The 20,324-nt window shown below is 31.6% G+C and overlaps 1 protein-coding gene across 1 annotated transcript in view; it reads left to right on the plus strand.

Annotated features, from left to right (window-relative positions):
• MS3_00007789 (uncharacterized protein) overlaps positions 1–20,324 on the plus strand; it is a 47,061-nt gene that overhangs the window by 14,651 nt on the left and 12,086 nt on the right. Inside the window, exons 7-11 of the mRNA XM_051216126.1 lie at positions 1,432–1,582; positions 5,279–5,689; positions 7,323–7,889; positions 9,372–10,070; positions 11,297–11,440. Of these exons, the coding sequence (XP_051066680.1) occupies positions 1,432–1,582; positions 5,279–5,689; positions 7,323–7,889; positions 9,372–10,070; positions 11,297–11,440 (1,972 nt within the window). The remainder of the gene's footprint in view (positions 1–1,431; positions 1,583–5,278; positions 5,690–7,322; positions 7,890–9,371; positions 10,071–11,296; positions 11,441–20,324) is intronic.

Consider the following 20,324-nt stretch of genomic DNA (forward strand, 5'->3'; position numbering starts at 1 on the left):
TAGAGGATGCACATATGCTAACATGAGACTGATCAACTGCAGTCCTATATAACAATGGGAAGATACAAGTAAAACAACACCAATTGAATTTGTCGTAACCTTGAATTTATCCTCCCTTTGTTACCTTTTTTGCTTGAAATTCCATTTAATTGATCTTTATGAATTTTCATATAAAATGCCCTGACAAATATGTGTGACCGAGTTTTTTGAAATGTATAGGGCAAATACATCATTTTTCAGATCTACTCTGTCTTCTAATTGTTCTATTGGAATTTATAAAAGGGACTAGTTACTTTAAAATCTTTTTATCGAATTATTGACTTTAACTATTAACATACATGTGTAGATATCAATAAAAAAACGCGGTAAATGAGACTGAGTATTAAAAAAATAAGAATCTGAGGACTAATTAGAAATATGCTTTGAAAATAAAAGTAAAAACCCTGATGAAGAAGATAACTGCATTTTGTTAGTCAGCTGAAGCTTTGTCTTATAAATATAGACAGAAATAACAGATTTCTTTTAGACTGCGAAAGAAGTTTTTACACCATCTCAAACCAATGAAATAAATTAACTAAAATTTCTCGGAGATAGGATTTTAATGGTTTAGTTATTTGTTTCAATCATATTAAACAGGCGATAGACAAATATCAGAAGTTTAAGGTCGGTCAACTGCAATCGGTTTATTCTGTAGTGTATGCATATGAAATTTTGAGATGGGACACAGGACTTATAAGTTGCATAAATGATCATCCACAGTTGTATTAGATACTTAGAAAAAGTCATAAATATAGTAAGAGGTGGTTTGTAACGAATTACTAGACATCACCTTCATCAAACAAGCGTTTCATTAGATGACATTCACATACTTTGAATGTAGTTTAAAATCCAGTTAACCTATTTAAAGACATTACAGATTATCTTATTTGTTTTGCCTCTTGACCCTTGGTAGTCGTTAGTTTTCCGTGGTTTACTAAGTGTTATTTTATGCATTGATAGCAGTTTCTTCACAAACTATATTGTTAACTGACTAATGTGTCTGTTTTTAAACAACTTTCCTATTTATCGCAAAACTGTTTTGACTAAGACAGTACGGAAGTAAAATAAGCACATCCAATAATTTCGTTTTTATCAATTGCTTGAATGCTTAGCGCGCAAGACAATTTATATCGACTACTTAAGGTAACATATACCAATCAGATAGTAAACATGAACCAAATTTTATGAATGAAATCAAGTTTATAGAATGATACATAATTTTAATGATTCACTGAAACTTTATAATAAGAAAAAAAGACCTGTGGATTTTTAAATCCATCATATAAGGCAAATAATCTGAGGGTATTTTTTTAGAGTTTACATGGATGCCAAATAAATTTTTTTTTTAATTAATTTCATTTATACATTTTTAAAACATTCTTTTATTTACAGTTCCCTGGAATCTATGGTGGAAAACGTGTGGTTAGCAGACTGAAATTAAGTAACATTTCCAGAATCTCCGATGGTATGCTATTCACCTGTTTGGTAAAACATATCGAGTGGACAGAATCAATTAGTCGTACACATCAATTAATGGTATTATGTAAGATCAAATATTTCAGTTTGTCTAGTCTTAAACTTTTCTATATATAATTACATTTTCTAACTTAAATTATACTCGAAGGGGTTTTCGTAGATATTATAGTAATTTTAGTAGTTGAGACCATGAATCACGGATGCGCGCCGCTGAGGAGTCCCACAATAGGACGAAACGGCCGTTCAGGACTCCTAGGTTTTCCATGGTTGTCTAACTTTAATCGACTCATGATCTCATGAGCTTCTACGAAAGAACTGATAAGAGAATAATCAAGTGAATTATTTTTCTGTTTAAGTTTTTATTTCATGTATACAAATTTTAATAATCATATGGAAGAACAATGTTGATTTTGATAAACAATAACATAAAAGGTAGACACTCTTAATTTATGAATGCTTCAGCAGAATTCTGTAAGAATGTTAAAGTTAATAAATGTCTTTCAAAATATAACTTTAGTTATATTATCGGTATGCATAACTAGAGAAATATATGTATTAGAATAGATCAACTACGTTGATCTGCCAGTCAATGTTAAGAATAGGCTCTGATTACGAATTTACCAATTATTGTAAAAAACAATTTTAGTAAACTGACAGGCATCTTATCAATAAAAAAAATAGCGATAAGTTACAGTAATATTATCACACAGTGTACGCCAACAGCTAAAAATATGGAAAATTCATAATGAAGTATTTAGGTAAACAAAGACTATATGAATAAGTAGTATATTTGTAATATCCCAATGAGTAGAAGAATTAGATTTTCTGGCGTTTCGTGGCTTAGTGTAAGTCACTTCTTCAAAGAATATATAACCAAATTAAAATTAATCCAAGTTTATGTATGAAGTATAAAGAGGATCTACTAAAAATGGAAGAACAAAACTAACTATCAGGGAAAGTAACCGTTGTGATTGTGGGCATCTTTATTACGAATTTGGAAACGAATAATAGAGTTCGTCTGTCGTATAAATTACATAAGAATAACATGAGTCACTATGGGAATGTGTTAGCAGTTTAAAAAAATTAACATTTTCTATTAAAAATAATTTCGTTCGTTGTGAACTCGTCATTTAGTTGGATTTCAATTCATTTGAATCCTAGGAATAGATTACATATTTTATATTGTTGAAATTAATAAATTTGTTGTCTCCGTCCTGATGATCAAAGTTTATATCAATGACTTTTGCCGAAATTGGTTTAATTTGTACTTTAACTTTTGCACCTACTAAATTCATCATTGCATGTAATTCAGCTAGAAATCACTATATTCACCCGACAATATCTTTGAATGCTGTTTATATTAGCCAGAATGAAATTTGTGATTTTCAGGTATTGTAATTAACATTGCAGTCTAATGATTTATGTGGGTTATTTTACATCAACCTATCCGACATGACTGACACTCATTCTCACCCCAATTTTGAACTACTCCTCTCTTTATCTCAAGATATATATAAGCGTAAAATTATTTGGTGGTGAAATCCCAAAAAATTAAGGGGGCGAGGAGTAATTGTGTGATATCTAAAACCTAACGAGATAGATTACACAACAATTCGAATGCTTGAAAAGCTTGTATAAATTTTCGGGGATTAGAGGAGTGAAAAACACAGATGAATGGAAAAGTAATTTCTAGGGCGGATGAATTACCAATTGGCTTAGCAAATATAGCATAACAAAATTAACACAGTAAAACAATAGTAATAATGAAATTTACTATAAGTGACTTTCATCAGAGATGTGAATCAATCAAGGCACTGATGAATTAATAACTCTCTGGGATATCTTTAATTCCTACTGCTTTAATTAAACGATGAGAAGCTTATTTATTTTGTCTGTTGATAGTTTTGACGGACTGGCACTAATAATTTGCCCGCTGTCGTTTAAGTGTTAAGTTATTTCACCTTTCAGTCTCAAATTCGTTGGAACTTGCTGGGAAATAAACTTTTCTATCATTACAAGTATTACATATTACAATATACCCTAATGTTACAATTGAGTAAACATACGGTTGTAAGCAGACGAAGAGACACCACATAATATAACGGATTCATATTATTCTGCCTAAATCATTTTTTTGGCTTTACTCTTACCATGTGACAAAATATTCACGGTTTGATTTATAATGCTAAAGTAGGGTCCTGTGCATAATTTTTCAGAACCTTCTGCGTTATTGACTGTGTTCTGTGTTATGATTTCTCTATATAAGCCAATTGTTTTAAGTCCAGACACTGAGGCTTAATAAAAATCGTTCTAATCAAATCATTATTTCATTTAGAAGAGGAAAAACGCTTGGTGAAATAGATTCATATTATACAAAATAAGCTAGATATCTCAAGAAATCTCTTGGTTGCGTTTCACAGACCAAAATTTTCTGTCACTTGACGACAAATAAACGTGGATTGTAATAGTCAAAAATAACAAGCCTACTTAAAAACAGATTATTTTATCGTGATTAAACAAGCCAAAAGCCAAGTGTTCAAATAGATTTCATTATCAATATGTAGGAAATCTTAAAATTAGTTATTGTACAAATTTATTTATTTACTCCACGCATTACATTAACTAATGAAAATACCTGAAGGTAGCCTCTATTTCCCTCAAGAACAAGTTTTTACATTGAAAAAGGTTAATGAAAAGAGAAATATTTAAATAGTTGTAAAGATCTAATCTATTATGTAATCAAAATGTTTTCATCTACAACAAGTTATGCTAAATTATAAGTGGTAAAAAATAGACAATATTAGAAAATTTATCAGTTAGTGATTAAACTACTGTTTAATCGTTCTATTAATGTTGGGGAGACCCAGGATATTCCTCAAAAAAGCCTAAAGGGTTTTTGAAAACGCTGGAAAACATTTTATCTAATCAACATGAATAGAAGTTCTCCAGAAACATCAAGAAAGTGAAGCGTCACGTGTAACATTTATGATTGTATGATTATCTATCCTGCTATAATGTTTAGTCGAGTTCCAGGACATCCCAGAAGCTCGATGCTATCTGAAATGCCATAAATACCCTCAATTTTCTGTACATGAAGGAACCTTGGAGTAAAGCGTTCTTTGCATATTTCGCGCCTTTTCTATCGTGTTCATGTTGTCGTGTAGATTTAACCTGGGGTCATTAGAAAAGCTTAGGAAAGTGATTCAAGCGTTCAGTCAGGAGCTTTATTAATTAAGTAAATAAATCTTTATGATATAATATTTTCAAATGCTCAATCTAAACAAAGATTTTAAATTCTTTATAAATTTATCTCAACAAAATTTAAATGAAAGGAAATGTAGGTGAAGAAATACTCTTCTATATAAAAGTTAAGTTCTATATAAAAGTAACATTAAGTGTCATACGTCTCACTCCAATCTATGCTATAATGTAAGAAAATTAGTTTCTAGATAATAATAATCGTTCAACTTATATGTAATTGAAATTAGCATGCACTAAAATAACCGATAACTCCAGTTCAACAAGACCAGATATATTTCATAAAATGTATTGGATATATAATACCAAAATTAATACATTCAGTCTATGTGGAATGTTAATTATTCAAAAACAGGTCGGCGATAATGTTTTGTTTTAGCGCTTTTTCTTCAATGTTTCTATATAGACTAGTGCACTGGAGTTTGCGTAACCATCTACGCTTAATAAGATTTTTAAAAGCGTAATAATTCATCTTTTTCAAGTGTTACTCTTTTCCTGATTGTAGATCCACCAACGCTAAAATTAAAAATTATTCCACAAACAATGGAAGATCGTCTAAAGTCTAACAGTATTACTCTAATCTGTAATGCTGAAGGTGGTCAACCGAAATATTTTGAGAGCGAAACTGACTTTCTAGATGGTATCCATTATGAAAATAAATTTTCAAAAAGTCAAGGAACTTCACTTAGTAAAGATAAACATAATATGTGGAAATTCTACTGGAAATTTCGCCCTCAATACCCTGAAAACTGGATGCAGTTGACTAATCAAGAAATACTTTTCAACGAGTTAAATATGTACCGATCGAATAAACTAATTTTAAATTATCCAGGGAGGAAACAAGCTGGTGACTACACATGTTTACTTGAAGGTCCAACTAGTACAGCACAAGTGACTAGCCATTTAGAATTCACATGTAAGTATGACTGATGTTAGTATGATATTATGTTAGCATTCTAAAATATGGTCTTTTCAAGCAATCTATAATGACAATATTTAGAAATTAAGTAACGTCAACTCAAATAACTGAACTTTACTTCGTAGGACGTGCATAAAAGACAATAATTATTTGCTCATATCATATTACATATTGTTGTCTCAGTAATGAAATTAATGAAATTTTGTCAGATGTGAAGTCTAGCTTATATATTTGCACCTTCGGATCACTGAAGATAGTAAGAAACAATAATTACAGCATGAGTTATTGAATATAGAATACATTTTAAGTGAATCAATACTATTAGGGATTCTAAAAAGTTAAGAAATAAGGATACATTGAACAAAGTATGTGATTTTTTGGTGCCAGTGAAAAATGAAGTGTTTTAAATAGCTATAACACACTTGATTACATTATTCTGTTTTTCTCCATCAAAACTGTCTGTAGACATAATTTTGAGAATAAAAATAGTGAAACTGGAGATTTTTAAAGTTGATTAAGTTAAACACATATTTAGTTGAAGTAAGAATAGACCAAGAACAAATATTCCAGCAGAATAACATGGATTCATTTTATTTCGTTTGGTTCTCATCAGCTGCGTACAACCTATGGTATGTAGAAAATAGGTACAAAATGGGATTAAAATATTTACATGAAAGAGTTCATTTGGAAGTTATATTGAAGACACATTGGTATAGTATAGCGAGTGTCAATAAATTTAAGGCTGATTATTGTAAATATATACATTATGTAAAATAACATTAAACAACATTGATTGTGACAAGAGTTCAAAGGGCCAGAAACAAGTGATTACATAATGAGTAGACGCTGATAGGAATAAAATGAGTAAAGCTCAGTCAACAAAATGTGAATACTAATCTGGAAGACAGTCGAAATTCTAAAAACCCAGTGATGTAATAAACGGAAGAGATCAAAAGTGTTTTAAGATGCAACAAAGGAATATTTATCACTAAGGCAAGGAAAAATTAACGATCATTTCCTTTTGAACACATAAATCAGATTTTTGACGCTAGGTAGCAAGGGCTCTAGCGAACTTCAGAAGACTGAAGTTTGGCTGTTTATTGATCATCTTGAAAGATTGCAAGGTATCGACTTGATGTCCCGTATCCTTGAGATGTATGATAATCGTACTATTTAAAGTCATTCTTTCTCTTGTTCTTTTTAAAAATGTGCTCAAGTTATAAGTATCTTTGGTATACATGATCTGAAATTCAAATGTATTTTTCGGCTAATTCATCAAACCCAATACTTAACATTAAAAAAATAACTTACTACTGAAAAGTTTACGTAGAATGTTTTATGTATAAGTAAATTTAAATTCACTAATCTAGCCACAGTATCACGACATTAAATCATATTTGTACAATATACAACATACCATATATTGTATGATAGTTTTCTCCCAGAAGCAGATATTAAGAGTAATCTTTTGGTTGTAAAGTTCATTTTTTAAATGTGAGCTTTTGTAAAAACTCTACTATTTTACCCTTCAAGGAATAAGAAAAGTTAAAATTAGGTATTTTGACACAATGCTATTTAGTGCTATTCATTGTCAAATTAATTTTGTTCTTATTCATACTTTTGATTTCAGTCGCACCCGAGTTAGCACCACCAGGAATTACATCGGTAACGTCCGCAGTTGGTTCACATACTGTAATTGAACTTCATATATGGTCATATCCTGTACCTTCATCTATACACAATCCAAAAGATACTAAAATAAAACATATTGTGACTGAAAACTGTAATCTTCATGAAATTAATTCACAAATACCATATGAAATCAAAACACAAAAGAAAACGTATACTTGGTACAAGGTTACTACTGAGAGATCAGCATCAGGTGTCAAAATACTTCAAAAAGAATTAGTACTCGAAAACTGGGAACCACATATACGGTTGAAACAATTTTCTTCTGGTATTAATAAAAGGCAACTTATTTGGACTGATGCAATACTTATTGACTTTCCATACTATGACACGGATATACAAATTAGACAAAACGATAGTGGAAGTAGAAATACATTGCGAAAAATACCAACAATTGTTTATCGATTGTTTCTAAGCCCAATTACAGAAAAGGATTACGGGGAATATATGTGTGAATTAGAACACGTGGAAGGAAGAAAACAGTTTTTCATGCAAGTACAACCACCTGGTTCGTGAATATATTTAATCCTGTTTAGTATTTATCTAAATGTTTTAAATGAATCAGCATTTTATCTGCTACTATTTAAGAAAACCAACGTTCAGTGATTTACTTCGGTTCATTTACTGTTCAAGCCCTTAAAAACATCAAAGAATATAAATGACCTCTAATTTAGTGTATTATATTTTATGTATCACACCTAATGATATTGTGTCACATACAAACGAATAAATATTGCGTATTATTAAAATACGTATTAAGATCAAATCAATACGACATTCTATATTGTTGCATGAAGTTGAATAAAGCAAACAAAGGGTGAATTATTCAGTAAAAATTTAAGTACATTACTTAACATTTGTGTTTTGCAAGTGTGTATTATTTTCATTTTCAAGTAAATTGAACTTGAAAATTATCTGACAAATATTTCCATAATTGTAATCGTGAGATTATCAAATCTAGACCACCACTGAGAACATGTAAGCACTGGGTAGGCGCTTCATCCCCGTATAAGACTCCTCAGTGGTGTGCATGCACAGTCCCATACGCGGGAATCGAACCCAGAAACTTCGGTCTCACGCGGGGAAGGTTAACCTCTAGACTACTGAACTGGCATCCACTGGCGTTAATGTCTAACTTTAATCGTTCCATGATCTTGCATAACCCTTCATCCATTGTTTGAGGTGGATAACTTTCTCACACCCGACACGAATTAGACTCCACCGATCACGATTTCTCACTAAAACTCCAGGAAATATATCCTAAATCTAGTCACTAGTGAGCATATGATTATTATTAGTAGTAGTAAGGGGGTTAGTGGAGACTGTAGTACTTTCGTAGTTGAAGTCACGAATCGATCTGAGCTAGATCACTTCTAGTGAGGCGATTACACTTTACTAAAACTTAGGTAAAGGGAGGTGTTCTTTTGATTAAGTATAACCTGTAGTTTAGGAAATGGTGTCGTCTCCTTTTATTTTTATACAATAAACAGAGTTTTTATCTCTAGCATAAACACTTAAAGGACCAAAATCAACTTAATCCTTCTATAGAAATCGATAGATTAACCATCTGTATATCAGGTCTCTAGAGACTAGCTGACACAGAAATTGCCTATTTAGTTACTACTAGGAACTTTTTACCGATGTCATTATGAAGTGATGAATCTTTGAAAGATGATAACAATATTTCTTACTAGAAGAGACTGTATGGAATTAAATTCTCAGTACAGATATTAGTTTTTTAATCCGTATGAGCAAATAGACATTAACTTATTTGAATCACTTTATCTTATCATTTCATTTGTGTCCCTTCTCACATATATGAGTTCCCTAAATCAAGCGTACTTAATGTGCACAGATTGCGAAGCAACAGTTTATTTCCTAAATAAATGAGTGGTATTTCCTCGATGCTTTTTAACTGTTTAGTCTCATTTTATGATTTCCTTTGTTAGCAACTATGCCACCTTGTTCTAATGTCTGTTTCCTGTTAAAGGTAATCCACCAATCAATGTAAGGAACGTGCGTTTTAGACGTGATGATTTGAGGATTCGAGTTAACTTTGATCCGTTATATTTTTTCAAGACCAGCGAAGGTGGTTTACCTGTTTCAGAAGAAAATAAAAACCATATTGTTACGACAAAATCTACTTCAAACATCATCACAGGCAACTCGCTCAGTTCGCTTCCTATAAAGAGTGACAACAGTCAACAATCGCAATGGAAAATGTTAATTAGAATATGCGCATCAAATTATTACAGGCGTGAACAATCACCTGAGGATATAATAAAAGAATGTTCTTCATCACAATCCACAATGAAAACTCTGAAGAAACCAAATTATCGTTCTTGGTTAGATTTGTATAAATCATTTCCTAATAATAAATATCAAACAACTTCTCTCTCAAATGAGTGTATTGATAAGCTAGTTGAAAACCCTGAACAGGGTAAAATTGAAATTCCGCTCATATATTTATTTAATAATACATTCTATAACACTTCCCATCTAAAATCCGAAAACGAATCCAACGAAACAGTCGAGATAAATAATTTGTTGTCCGATGATACTTCAAGCGACACTCCTCAAGGAATTTATGTTCACTGGTCCGAAAAAGAAAAATTAACTTATCAGTTTAGATTTTACGATGAAAGTGGGAGTCTGGTTTACGCAACCGACTGGGTCGATGAAGAAAACGGTTGGTTACAAACATTATTTTAAATAGCAGTCCATTGAGTATATATTCCATGGTAATTTTCCATAGTTAACAACTACACTTAGGATCTTTGTGACTAATGGCAGTTTGTTAGTGAATTAACGCTAGTAATGTCCTTGTCAGATGTAGAATATTAAACTGGGCAACTGACTTTCTTAAACAGAAATAATTTATTGACAGTCTATAATCCTATGTACATATTCACCAAATAGGTTAGGTCATAGCTGAAAACGTTAAGAAGTCAGTTACATGAAATAATCTTACAAACGAAAACCTAACAACGCAACTACAAGAAGTGTGACCAGTTATACCGTAACAAATAATTGGCATAGGTTTAGAGAACACAAATAAGATTTAGGGGTTAAAAAAACAGAGACCAAAACTCGGTTTTCAGCCACAGGAATAGAAAATTGACTAAATTCATAAACCTGGATCACTGTATCCCAGTTTAATGGCCCGAAAGTTAAGCGTTTAGTTCGACGGATAGAATCGTGAATACCTTACGAAGTGTGTAATCTCAAAAGAGTTTGGGAGTTATTTTTTAAATATTAGTCGTTGTCTGGGATAAAAATTATAAATTAAATTAAGATGTCGACCAATTCCTCATATGCTCCCCGAGTTTCTTTGTCTGGACTTGAAAAACCCTTACCAATATTTGAGGCTCACAATGATTAATACGAACAGATTTCATCCTTACAAATGATAGCACGAAAAATCTGAAAAACGTTAGCGAGCTCATTTTTATGTGGCGTTGTTGAGGTAGCATCCATAGACTTGAAAATAAGCCAAGAAGAAATCCTTTAGAAACTATCTTAAAAAATGACTTTAATATTTTTCAGTTAGCAGAATATTTCATACTTCTGACACAGCTATCTGTGAAATTAAGTAATCAGGCTAAGGTTCATTTTCGAAATGATGACTGATCGTATGTTTTACGTTTATATTCGTATTATTTTTGAATGAATCTGAATATCAATAATTCATTCGTACATCTGAACACTGGAAGTTTCTTGAAAAAGTTAAGTCATTAGCTCTAGTTAGAGTATGACGGTTTTTTAAAAAGCTTTGAAAAACACCGAAATATTAGTTGTTTTAATTACCTTATAATATTGTTGCGGAATGTTTATGAAAAACACCTAACAGATTTTCTGAAGTTTGCAAATTATAATCACTTATTATCATAAATAATTTAGATTTTTCTATTTCAGATGGTTACTATGACGAATCCACTTTGTCCATCTTCAGTTATCAGAATACCTACTTGTGGATTGTAATAATTGGTGCAATCTTCTTTCTTCTCTTAGTCACTTTATTTGTGTTTGTATTGCGCAAACGATTAAACAATAAAAGTGGTAAATTGATATTGCTATATTATATGAGCATGCACAGTAAATTATTAATACTTTAAACTGTTTGTTATAGATGTTTAGTAACGTTTTGCTAAATGATGATTATGCAAGTGTTACGGACTGTGATATTGGCTCACAGATAATGTAGATTAGAATTATTCTTCAGTGAGCACGCATTTATTTAGTGGTTATATTCATTAGCTGAATAAGGTAGGCTGCATTATAATGTGCTCAGTCATCACATACTCAGATTGTACAGGAAACTTCATTTTGTATCTCACTCACTGGTGATGCAAAAATATCGGTTGTGGTGTTCCAGCCATTTAAGGTTGATGAAGCCTTATCCAGTAAGGCCAGTGCGGTTTTTCGGGAGTTGGTTTCCTTGTTTCAAGGCTCATAAACCTATTCCGTGGATGTAATCGCATCAAAAAGTCGGTATCCCTGGGTCTTGGCAAGTGGGTGTGGTACAATGACCAAGTATGGTTTACACGCATATTTGTAACACAAAAGTTTTCAATCATGCATCCTATAACATATATACAGATATATTCACTCACCTAGGAGAGTAGATGATCACCACTTCCTTCAAACGTATTCGCAACTGACCGTTTTTAGAATGTCACACGCGTACCACTGGTACAAAGGCTTCGAACCTCACACGTCATGACGAGCACATAAGCATAAACACTCACAAGGGGGTTTGATGGTTACCCCTTCCTTGTTTTTGCAACCGTATCTTTATTATGTCTTCGACCTGCTTTGGAAGGTCGCTGGTTTTGCTAGACACATGGCAGATATTTCCCCAATTTACATTCCTTCTCCTAACTTATGTGCGTACCCTTTGCATATACCTACATACGTAACTACACGAGTTGAGACTCATGAGATTCCCATACATAAGCATATACATCGAGCAGCCCGCAAGATTTGGTGAGCCCTAAAGTCGGAACCCGACTAATCCATTTTACAGCAGAGTTATGGATTATTCCGATGCCTGCCGGCCGCACAAATTAACCAGCAAAACTGCCATTACTACGCAGCAGCACCAGGTGGAAGCATTGAGTACGATTAATACAAGTATCAGCGTACTGAATTAAAGAATATCTCCTCATTGCTAGTTAATGATAAATACAATGATTCAATCATCATCTATGAACTCTTAGAAATTGTTCCAAGAAACGTTTTTGACGGAAAAATCAAAACAGATTTAGCATTGATATTTCTGCGTAATTCTATCCTACCATATTTGTTTTATTTGTCTAATTCAACTTAAGTGGTCAATGTACCTCCAAGTTTAATTGGTAGATAATTTATATAATCAAGTTTCAGTGGACAAAGTCGTCACATAAATTAAAAACACACACATCGGTACATATCTCAGTCCAAATGCAAATATATCTGTCTAAAATAACAGGATAGATATTTCAAAGTCACTGCACAAAGGTAGCGATTTAAAATGAACGAAGTTAAGGAGCTTTACAATATTTCCTAATATATTGGATATATTCAAGTGTGTATAAATTCTATTTTTGATTTCAGGTTTTTCCAACATTCCTAATTAACTGGATTTTCTGGTTAAAGATAAAAAAATAGACACCTAAATAAACCTATCCAACGTAATATTAATACAGATTTTACTGTAAGAATGAAATTCATCAAAACTTCTGTTCAAAAAGCCACCTCAGTTGCTTTAAACATCAGTTGTAGGAGCCTACCTATTTACATTTATAAGACTGTTTCATTGATAAGGAGTTTGAGTAATAAAGTTATTTTAACTAACCTTAAGAGATCTTGCTGGAATAATATTATATTCGCGTATGTTGAGTGCAATGAAGAAACCTAGTGAAAAAAGGTAGTTGGTTTAAGTACGACTTTTTATATTTATTCGAACGCATACTATTATTCTTATATATATAAACAGAAAAGACCAACACATTACGCACAATCATTAAAAACATGAATATCGCATCCCGACTGAATAGTCTAGTGGATAAGCGCTTGCCGCTGTACTTGAATGTTCATGGTTTGATCCCCAGTATGTCAGTAGATACTAACTGCTGATAAGTTCCGAACAAGAACGAAACAATATGTCCAGTGCTTTCTGGTCTTAAATTGTTGCTTAAATAAGATTAGTCCATGATGTAAACCATAAAAGATACCAAATATTTCTTAAAATCCTTAGTACAACTGAACCTCTAGTTCGTCAATAAATTTATTCCTTATAAATACTTTATTCATCTTTTTTTTAACCTAAAGTGACTAACTTACGGTTACAGAGCATAGTGTCATAAATCTAGAGGGTTCAGTCTATTATCTTGAGTTTAAAAAAATGTGAAGACATTTATGAAACACCAGCCGAATACATTATTACCATCAAACAAGCTTATAACAAACCAATTAAAGAAAAAGAAGTCCCCAAGTTATTAATTTAATAATTTCTGATTATTATTATTGAATATCTATTTAAACAAAAATGCGATAATTTCGTTACCCTACATTCGAATTACATGAAACAAATCGTACTTTTATCACAATTTGGGCTGGTAAAGAATAAGCATATTAATTACATAAGTCTGAATATAAGGTAATATTAATATTTGAGATCATGAGTCAACTGAACCTAGACCACTATGGAAATTCTGAAGGAACAGGACGGTCGTTTCGTCCTATTGTGGGACTCCACAGCAGTGCGCATCCACGATCCCGCCTTGCCAGATTCCAACCCAGGACCTGTTGCGAGATAGTAACTCACTGAAGACAATGGTAGATGTATCGCTCAATTTCGTGGATTAGTTTAAGCCAGACATTAATACCTTTGTATGTCAATCGGCTCAGTGGTCTAGAGGTCAGGCGATCGCGCGCGAGACCGATAGGTCCCAAGTCCGAATCTCTCGAGGCGGGATCGTGGATGCGCACTGCCTAGGAGTTCCATACTAGGACAAAACGGCTGTCCCGGGCTTCCAGGTTTTTCATGGTGGTTTAGCTTCAACTGACTCATGATTCCAACTATTAAAATTATTATAATATCCACAAAAACCCCTTCTGATAATAAAGTATTGTATTGTGTTTTGTATTCATTTCTTAGAGTTGATTTTAAACAATCACCTTAAAAATATTTGTGGCTTATTTTTTAACGATAAATCGTAGTATAATTTTATAATAGTAAGCTCTATTTCATTTCATCAGTATAAATAAATAAATAATTTTCTTTGCCCATGAAACATAACAATGAACCGATTGTATGTATTTAGAAGAATATTCACCATTTGGATATAAAAAAATACAAAATTCTTTTCGAAGTTAAAAATCATTGGGTTTTTTTCTCATTTGTAAATCGAGTGAAAATATATCTTAAATGTGACAAATACATAAATGACTACATATTACTGTCAAAGCTGAAAATTAAAATGACAGTTTGTACATTTTGTCAATGTAATAAATGCGGTCATTAATCAGATTATATGTACAAGGTTTATGTTTGCAAAACTTTGTTATACCCTGAAAAGTTTTAAATTGATATAGTATATCATAGTCTAGTGTATACAAGGTCACTGGGGAAAATTTCACTCAATAAGGTCCTTTTGATTGAGATCATGAATCGATCAATTATTAAAAAGCTGAAAGCGACGGACGACCGTTTTGTCCTATTATAGGACTCCTCAGAAATGCTCATCCATAATCCCGTACGCGGGATTCGAACTCGGGCCCACCAATCACGCACGCGATGCTTGACCTCTAAACCACTGAGCCGGCTGGCATCCAACGGTGTTAATGTCTAACATCAACCAATGCACGATATCACGCCACCGTCCACCATTGTCTTCAGTGAGTTACTATTTCACAACAGACCTGATTGAACTCCACTGATCACGGCGTCTCACTAGAACCTCAGAAAATACCTCTTGAAACCAGTCACTAGTGAGCACAAAACCCTCTTCTGGTAATATGCATCTTCTAATTATCGTTCTTGAATATAAATAATATACGTTACATAAACAGTTAAAACTTAAGTAAATAAAAATCTTATCCCGACAGTCTTGATAGATACTTCTCTAGAACCATCATATCACTTCATTTGCAGGCATGATAACTAATAATTTTATCATGACCATTGATATTAAGGAGATTTACTTATTTCCTTTATTTAACTGTTTGTATTAAAAACTTCTTTATCATATGAAGTATACCAAATATCATTGATTTCTTTTCAGAGATAATAAGACAAAGACAATATTTGTTGATATGTTACTTCTTTTTTAAAAGAAACGTAATAGTTGCTTGAAATAAGTTGAGTACTAGTATCTAAAACAAGGAGTTTATATGAGTTGCTGAAGTTCAAGTTGTTAATAATTAAACCATCATATAATATCTTCTTTGAACTGGTCAGGATCCAGAAATACGTTCAATTCATTTTGACAAGAAGGTTTTATTCTGTTTAAAAAGCTGATAATCACAATTTATCTGTAATTAAAATCGAAATTCTTAGAATTAAGTTTTGGAATTCATGCTAAAACTTACTAGAGAAGCATAAGGTCGGATCGGAGTGATGAATAAAAATGAGGCTTCAATAATGATAAAGGTTGGATTTAGAAGTTACCTGGATAGTGTAGTGTCGGTTTCTATGTTAAGCACACATAGTTTATTCTAGATTTTGGACAAACCAAATCCATTCTTCCTAAGCTACATTTTAACCTTCTTAATTATTCGCTTATCAATCTTGACTGTTTTTATGTGAGCGTATGTATGTGCATTTCCCTTCTTACTCATCACATATCAGTAACTCATTTTTATCGGGCTATAAATATCGATTAACCCTCGATTAAATCGAGTTGGCTTACATGTCTTCTCCACCACGTGTCATTTCACTTCATTCTCTTCTCTACGTTTTGTCCCTTCGTTTGTTTGTCTAGATCAACGATTGTGCGAAATATACATATTCAAAATTCATTCTCATATTTGATTTATTTAATTTCGTTATTCACTTCCGCGATTTAAGTCGATGATGATATACGAGGATCGGTGACATGTTTATTTCAACAACAATCATTCAAACGATCAAACTGAAGTCATATAATCGAGGGCTACTAAAAGTTAATCTATTTTTATTTATCATTATAACAGAATTGATTCTGTTCTAACTATTAGTGTATAGGTTTAGAATCATATACAAATACTTATGGTATACCCTATTTTATGGATTCATTTTGTATAGAAAAGCATAAACTTAAAACTTTGATAAAGCGAATTCTTTATTGAAATATTTTTTTTACAATTCATCTAATTATTTTGCTTATAAGTCAATAGAAGCTATTTGATGCTTCCCAAGTTTTTTTTAGAATGTTAATTGATATGCTTTAATAATCTTACCATTATAATTAAGGTAACTAACATAATGAATAATGAATCATATAATCGTAAGGCTAACAGTGAATAGAATAAAATAAGAACGAAAGAGTATTCAGATAACAGTTAATATCGTAAACATAGGAAAGAATGAATATTTTTATTTGTTTTTCGGTTTTTAACATTAAATACATCATTAAAGGAAATATATTTCCATAATGCATTGTTTCAATGTTATTAAATAACAAATCACTAAATATACAATTCATGAGAACATCGGTTCAGTTTCTAACTGTTATAACTTGTGAGGCTGTATATTGGATAACGCAACGACACCGCCAATCAGAGAGGAGCGAATTATCGATCGAACCAGGAACGCATAAAACACGTGCGAGCAGCCTAGAGTTCTGATCAGCCCTGCTTTCCGCCTAACCCAGCCAGTTACGTCCAGAACGCTAATCTCAGCCTCTGCAATATAAATCATTTATTTCAAACATACGGGGTTTATATACCAATCAAACAGACCACAACGTACCATAAAATATGAAACAACATTTGTACAATATTTGGCCAAAAGTGGCTATGAATGAGGGAGGTAATGATTAACAGACAGGGAATAATTCAAGAATGGTACATCGTATAATGATAGTTCATAGGTAAAAATAAAACTCATATTAAGAGGGACATGAATATGAACAGTTTAGTTATTTAACAATTACACGATAAAATATACTCATAGTATTGGTCCATAAATGGATCCCAAAAATTACCATTCATTATACTTATCGGGATATAACACTAATCATACAAATGTTCTTGTTATTTAAATCTGTCCTTTGACGTCGCGCTTCCTGATCAATGCAACCTAGGACCCTCATTTATATTTAGCCTAGCAAATGTGTCCTTGCCCATCGAAACAAATAATCATCATGCACTTAAATATTTTCTACTATGAATCTTTAAAGAATACGCAGACATATATACATACTGAAACCAATTTCTGAATCAGTTAAACTGTTAGTGAAATATATTTATGAATTAAAACTTGTTGATCATCCCTTTTTTATTTGTCAAAGTACACTAACAATTTATTGCTGTACTACAACACAAAATGTGCAAAATGCCATTTAAATTTTTATGTGGTTAACTCATGAATATCTGTTCACATATATGTCTACATAGAGACATGTGATAAGTTTGGCTAAAGACATTAACATTTGATGCTATTCATTTTCAATTCCTCCGATTCTCTAGTACTATGTTCTCCAATAACAAAAAAAAACGAAACACTGTGCACACATAGGTGCACGAAATATCGTGTCTAGTATCTTCATTTTTTTACTTCTTCATTTTAAAAACAGAAGTTTTTTCTTGTCACTATGTTCATTCTTTAACTTTCCAGAAAATATTTATACTGGCTATTTTAAAAAAGACGTTCTGAAAATTATTATTGGTTAGTATTATTAATAATTACAAAAAATTAGAGTACATTAGTGTGGATTTTATATTAATATATATATAGTTAGTTAGTTACAAGGAGTTGGCAAATGCTTTTGGTTAGTTTTCATATCAACCATACTATAACACTTCTTTTCATTACAGTAATATCATCATCATCAATATCACCAAATTATATGCAAACTGATATTGAAAATTTTCACAAAATTCAATTGTTATTATTTTAACTTTTTTTTAATTTTTCGTTTCACATATACTGAATTTTGAAGTGAATACAACAACTGTTCACTAAACATCAAACGCCAACTTATCAAGGAAAAGCTTTAAATGTTAAATATAAAACAAGCATCACAGGTTTAGGTAGATGATGATTCACTTAAAGTATTTACAGTGAGATATGAAATGATTTAGCTAGTAAATAATAAAGCTGCCCACAGAAATGATTATGTAAATACGATTGTTACTTTATAACTATATATTGATCTAAAATTTTAGTGGAAGTTACAATTTATCGTAATTATGGTTTTCTATGATACCACTCGATGTAAATCATTGATGGTGTGGTGTCGACATATATAAGTAGTATGTATCATCAATCGAAAGTGAAATGCCTGAAGGTAGAACGTTAAGAAAATCGAAGAGAAGAGAACGAAAACAGAGGGTGATTGGTGTGGAAACAAAAGAACAATGAAACCTGATACGATTGACTGATATTTGGAAAAGGAACAGTCAAGTTTGAGACAACTGATTAAATTAAGTATTTACTGTATTGTTCTCATACTTTACTATGGTATTCCGTAATATTGTATTCAAATACATTTGATTGTCCCCATTTATGTTCTCGTTCACTACAATGAAAGTCGATTTCCTAAAAATTCACATAAAATAACGCAAGCACTTGTAAGTAATCAGTAAAATGCCTTTACTGAAGCCCTTATTTTACAATCAAAGAATACTGATTCAGTAGGCTTTCAAAAACTGAAGTTATTTCACAAGTAAATAAACTGATTAAAAACAAATAGTTTATCATAAAAAACAACATTCACTTCTATTTATTACATTTTGCTAAATCATCTATAATAAAATTCTATATGTGAATCGTGAATCTTTAATTGGAATACATATTCATTAGAATTTATCTTCTCCGTAATGTTATAATGGAGGAAATAAGGAGAATTTTTTGTCCAAACAAATCAGCATCACTTTGTGATTTTTTTCATTTTTACGTTTTATAACATTAGGCTGTCATTTTAAACTCCATCAAACATTATTAATATCTTGGATAAAAACCAAGTACATTTCCAAAGTCGATTGCATTGCTTACCACATTCATTCATCGTATGTTTTTGAATTTGAAGGAATGTCCCTATCTATAAATGTATTGATAAATACTTATGATGAATATTTTATTTATGAAATCGTTAAGTCACTTTGTCCAACTAACGTAATGTTCTATCTTCAATGTTATTCGTGTTATGAATCATTTCATTTTGATTTTATTGCATCTTAATAAATAGTTGAGTAGGTATTAGATGTACACTAGTTCTAGAATCCTAATTCCTCCTTACTTCAAATATTCAACAAAAGTCCCTATATGACCACCATACAGTGTTATGTAATAAAACTTTAATCCCGACTCTTAAATATTTGCATAAAATATAGGCTACAGAACTTTAGTGGTGTTGATTTTTATTAACTAAGTGACGACTGAAGATTTATGCAAGTTCACACTTTACATTAAAATTGATACTTTGATTTACACCCAGTTTATATGTGAAAAACAAAAATGATAATTTTAATTATCCTAATTACAGAGGGCTTTCTGGTCTAATATTTATAAGCCGAATAGCAGAAATTTAATAACTGATGAATTGAGTTTGTTATATATTTATAAATCCTTTCCCTTAGTGACCTTATGTAGATGGTTTTGATGTAAAAATTCATTGTAAACTAACCTGAATACTGCATAGTATCTAATATCATCAATATTAAATACAGTGATACAAAATCAAAACGTCTATGTGAAACAGACTGGTATAAATACTAGTAGGTTAGTTTATATTCAGTTCTGTTCTTTCATTAGTGT

Source organism: Schistosoma haematobium, chromosome 4 (assembly GCF_000699445.3).
Source record: "Schistosoma haematobium chromosome 4, whole genome shotgun sequence".
NCBI classification, from domain to species: domain Eukaryota; kingdom Metazoa; phylum Platyhelminthes; class Trematoda; order Strigeidida; family Schistosomatidae; genus Schistosoma; species Schistosoma haematobium.